At 39.6% G+C, this 5,000-nt stretch overlaps 1 protein-coding gene across 2 annotated transcripts in view; it reads right to left on the bottom strand.

The window, feature by feature from the left end:
• Positions 1 to 5,000, bottom strand: part of LOC110052970 (fibroblast growth factor receptor homolog 1-like) — a 25,300-nt gene that overhangs the window by 14,868 nt on the left and 5,432 nt on the right. For both annotated transcript variants that reach the window (XM_089294299.1, XM_089294300.1), the window contains 4 exons: positions 3,615 to 3,872; positions 2,688 to 2,948; positions 1,784 to 2,068; positions 1,583 to 1,633 (listed from right to left, as the gene is read on the bottom strand). In XM_089294299.1, the coding sequence (XP_089150425.1) occupies positions 1,583 to 1,633; positions 1,784 to 2,068; positions 2,688 to 2,948; positions 3,615 to 3,872 (855 nt within the window). The remainder of the gene's footprint in view (positions 1 to 1,582; positions 1,634 to 1,783; positions 2,069 to 2,687; positions 2,949 to 3,614; positions 3,873 to 5,000) is intronic.

Genomic DNA, 5,000 nt, shown 5'->3' with positions numbered 1-5,000 from the left:
CATAATCTTTGCATCAGATTTTACCAAAAATTATAGCACGTTTTGGTGACGTCATCAATTATGACGTCATAATCTGACATTTTGTCACAACTTTCAAATTAAAATAAACTGGAGAACAAAGAAAGCTCATCTGCCAAACTTGGTTCAGAAATATATAAACCAAAGTAATATAGCCTTCATGAAACATTAGGAGGGTGGTTTGGCCCCTACGTGCTAGTTTTTCAGCTGGAATCCGTTAACAGTTAGTGGTTAGTGATATGCTGCTATTCTGGTGTTCCTGGTTTAATTACAGGTTCATTAAACTTGATTTGGTCACAGTAGGAAAATTTTGCTTTCATTTTAGTCGTGTACTTGTATACTTAGCGTAGCTGTTTGCGTCAATGTCAACCCCAGCGCGCGCGTGGCGCTTAACCATCCCTTGCGTGATGCGCAGAACGTGTGCGCACTGACAAAAGTAGGCACCGTCCTTAAGTTATTTTTAGATGTGGTATCCAGTTCTCCTGTAGGTTATTTTATCGCGCGCGTTGCCTAGCTAGATCCTTCCGTGAAGGAGGAAAATGCACGTAAACCGCTGGGTTGCCATGTTATTGAAATTGGCATCACAGGATTAACTATATTTGGGATTTCCGAAACTGGCAGTGATCTAAAAATAACTTTGGAGCGATTAACTTATGGGGGATTAACTCTGCTTACCCCTCATCCTCTCCTGCTCAGGCTAATGCCGTGTTTAGACTTACACGGCTTACCGAGGTACCAGAGTTTACTCACTTAGGTAAACATTTTCCGTGTGTAAACGCCAATTGATACTTTGGTAAACGCCGCAAAACACAAAAGAAATTTGACCAAGGTAAAAGTTGTAATTACCCTGTGATCAGGCATGGTTACAGCTGGTAACTAAAGTCAAGATGACAGATATATCCGCTTGTGGTGGCGTAATATTTCACTTTCCGTGGTGAGCAGATCATGCGATTGGCATGTTTTCTTTCCAGTTTTGACAACGGTATGGCAGATAACAGGGAGCAATTGGATTGATGTTCTTATGGGGAACAATCCGTCAGGTATAAGAAGGCATTGTATTTTTCATTCTCAGTTTTATTTAATACAACTTTCCCGACACAAAATTTGATCCTTCGTTGTGTAATTATTGTCGATGTATTTTCTCACTCAGGGAGGATGCTGCATATTCAACGTATCCACGTTTCTCCGCATACAACCATGCAGTCTCTGTGTATGATCACCCAACTGCATTTTCGCCGCAATATTATGGAATGAGGTCCCCATCTATGCAAATGATGGCACCTCAATTTGCTCCTGCAAGTTCGATTTCATGACGTTGATAATGCAGCGGGCGCGAATGTTGACAGATCAACTTGAGTTATTTGAGCCAGTTGTAAACACTGGACGAATGTACCGAGGTTAAGTAACTTGACCTTAGTAACTGTTTACCTTGGTAAAAGCTCAAATGTAAATACAACATTAAATACGGATTGTTCCAGTCAAGAAGAACGAACGAAGCCAATTCTAGACCATGTTGAACCAAGTAGGGATTATTTACACCATAAGTATTCTGCGTAAGTCTTACCTGAAGTTGCCTTACTAGGAGATGTGGCTTCGGAAGTTGGCATTGTCGGTTCTATAAACAGAAAAAAAATGAATTATCAAATTATCAAATGACATTTGCGCTAGCATTTCCTCCAGCAGGGAGTACAGTAGTGGCATGTTAAGCCACCTAGGCTAGATGACAGACTTGAACTATTCCTCATGAAGATATCCAAAAACTCACCAGGTATGACAGTGAAGTTCTTTTTTTCACTGTTTTTGCTCTGTCCTTGGTCGTTCTCTGCCACCACAGTAAATTCGTAGGTCTTGGCCCACTTCAGGGTTAAAGTACAAAGGTTCGTAGACACATTTTTCTGTTTCTTTTCTTTTACGTGAACTTCTCGATAAAATACCAAGTATCGTAGAATGGGTCTTCCGTTGTCGGCAGGCTTTTTCCAGCGAAGGGTGAAAGAACGATTGGTGAGGTGCTTCTCTTTGTTTAATATGACTGGTGCTGCTGGAGGAAATGCTGGGAAAGAAAGAGAGAAATCAACACAAATGTTAATTTTACAAAGCGGGCAAAAGGTGTTATGAAATAAAACGCCAAGAGACAACAAAAGATGAATAGTCTGCTTCCAGTTACACCTCATATATTTTCCCTTTCTAGCCATTCCCATCAAGCATCGCTGGATGACACATTGGAGACCATTAAGTGTAAGGGGGCCAAACTCGCTAGGCGAAGGTGACAATATGCACAATGGCCGCTTTTCCTTGTTTTTTCTTCTCGAAGAAATCATGAAACAAGTAGCAATTTATAAACGCGTCTTATTTTGTCTCCCGGAAAATTCTCTTAAAGACGACCAAAGAAGATCCCAGTATAGCAGGACAGACGGCGAAAAGTTCTATATTCTTTTGTAGGCTCTGTTAGTAACGTAACATGCTTGTTTTCTTTACTACTCTTGAAAAGCAATGAAAATAAATATAACTATAGACATTTTTTTCGTGTCTTGCGATGTCTCCACCCTCATGTTAATATAATCAGCCAATTCGAAGAGAAGGCCTTGATAGAGAAAGGGCAGCCCCTTAACTAAAAGCCACAATGCTACATGCAATATTTAATTCAATTCCAGGTGAAGTGTTTTTCTGACCTGTTCTCACTACCTTCACGTGAAGTGCATCTGTTCCAAGAGCATTACTTGCCGTGCAAGTGTAGTTACCAAAATCCTTGTCATCACGAGGAATAATAAAAATGCTGGCAGACCTACTCCCACTTAGCAGTACGTTTCTGTCTTTTGACCAAGTGATCTTTGGTCTCGGATTTCCAACTGCTTGGCAGGTCAATGACGAATTGTGATGAAGCCATGAGCCGATTTCCGCTGCACGACCAGTTCTATTTAGCTTAGGTTTATCTTGACAGAAAAAAAAGTAAAAAACCTTTAGCTCATTTTCGAAATTTCACCTCCGGACAACTGGTCACAGAATTTTCTTGCTTACTTGCAGCTGAACTCGGCAAGAATGAGTTCTGATCTATGTTGAGGTGTATTACAAGATTAGACCTTGGTCCATTATAAGCGGTTACTGAAATAAAGCTCTAAAATCGATACGGGTCGTACGGTAATATCCAAAGGTAAACCTCATATAGGGCCGTTTATGTTTGATTTCTTTAAGCTAGCAGTATCAATGTCAGTCTTCTTTAGTACAAACTGCCATCAAAAGCAAATGACGGTAATGCCAAACTTTTATGATGATTGCTGCACTAAAAGCACGATGGTTAAATGTCAAGTCTGTTTTGCGACCAAAAGGAGATACCATAGAAAGCCATCTTAAGCAAAAAAAAAAAAAAAAGAAAAGAAAAGAAAGAAAAAAGAAAAGTAAAGAAACTTAAATATACGATCAAACCATAAAGCTATGTCAAGCAAGCATGCCATAAATGGACCATGAAAATAATAGAAACAGCTACTAAACTCAAGAAGGCGTATACATGAGCAAATAGCTTGGTACTCTGGAGTGCTTCCACTGAGTCTTTTAAGTTTGTTGGTTGCTGATAACTTACACACAAGATGTTTAACACTTACAATGTACGTTCAAAAACATCACAGTCGTAGAACTGTTGCCAAGAAGATTGGTTGCCTTGCAAGAGTATCTACCATGCTGACTTTTTGATGTGTTCTTGAACGTAAGGAACTGGTTGTTTGTAAGTACAACCCTAGACCCGTTTGGTAGGCTCCATAGTATACTAGGTGAAGGATTGCCAGTAGCAATACAAAGCAAGTTTGTTTCAAAAGATTCGTTAACTGTAAGATTTCCGCTTGAAGAGACTATCTGAGGTGGATCTGTAAAAGACAATAAAAAGGTCGTTATTAAGGATTGTTGCTGCACAGTTGTATTCTCCTTCATAAGTCCTTCTAATGTCTACAATAGTCAACTGACTTGACCTCCCAAAACACTTCCTTCGCCAACTTTGCTCAGCGTGCAGTTGAGACCGGCCACGTTCGTCGTATTTACTGTAGTGCAATTGATGGAAAGCGTTTCTCCCTCTGTGATTGTGGAGTTTTCTGGCCGAACAATGATTATGCCTGCTGTTTGAAATAAAGCGCGGCAATACTTAGGTAAATTGGAAAAAGCAAATAAATACTAAAGTGTTTCGTAGTTTGTAGTTCACTGCGCCTTTAAGTAACACGCGAAGTCCGAACTTCAAAACTATTTTTGGCTGCCGTCAATAATAATTACGACGACAACCAACAGGCGTTACAATAAAAAAAGACGATAACGAGCAGATTTCAACGACATTGAAAGACGCAGTATCTACAGTTGAATCAATCGGATTATGTGTACTAAAGCCATTCGATTGATCCTCGATCGACCCGACCGCGGATGCTTTTAGTACACATGACCCGTTGAATCTTCACTATCAGGCAGTTTTTCAACGGTGAGGATATTTCGTCCCGACCGTGCGCCGATCTATGCGGCTGCGTTGGTCTACACTAACTCTTTCAAAATACTCACTGGGACGGACATTAGTGTACGAAAGCCGGTTAATGTTCCGCCCCTCGTGCATAGTATTTGACTGATCTATCATTTGAGGTGTATTACAAAATTAGATTTTGGTCAATGGTAAGCCGTTACATGTACCGTAAGAAAGCTCTAATACAGGGTCGATTATGTTTGATTTCTTTAAGCTAGCAGTAGCAATGTCAGTCTTCTTAAGTACAAACTGCCATCAAAAGCAAATGACGGTAATGCCAAACTTTTTACGATGATTGCTGCACTAAAAATAGGATGGTTAATTGTCAAGTCTGTTTTACGTCCAAAAGGAGATACCATAGAAAGACATCTTAAAAAAAAAAAAAAAAAAAAAAAAAAAAAAGGAAATTAAAGAAATTTAAATATACGATCAAACCATAAAGCTATGTCAAGCAAGCATGCCATAAATGGACCATGAAAATAATAGAAACAGCTAC

Source organism: Orbicella faveolata, unplaced genomic scaffold, assembly GCF_042242905.1.
Source record: "Orbicella faveolata isolate gen_17 unplaced genomic scaffold, um_ofav_v1 contig_25, whole genome shotgun sequence".
Taxonomy (NCBI): domain Eukaryota; kingdom Metazoa; phylum Cnidaria; class Anthozoa; order Scleractinia; family Merulinidae; genus Orbicella; species Orbicella faveolata.
The sequence above is the reverse complement of the archived record's forward strand: the minus strand, read 5'-3'. Positions and strand labels throughout refer to the sequence as shown.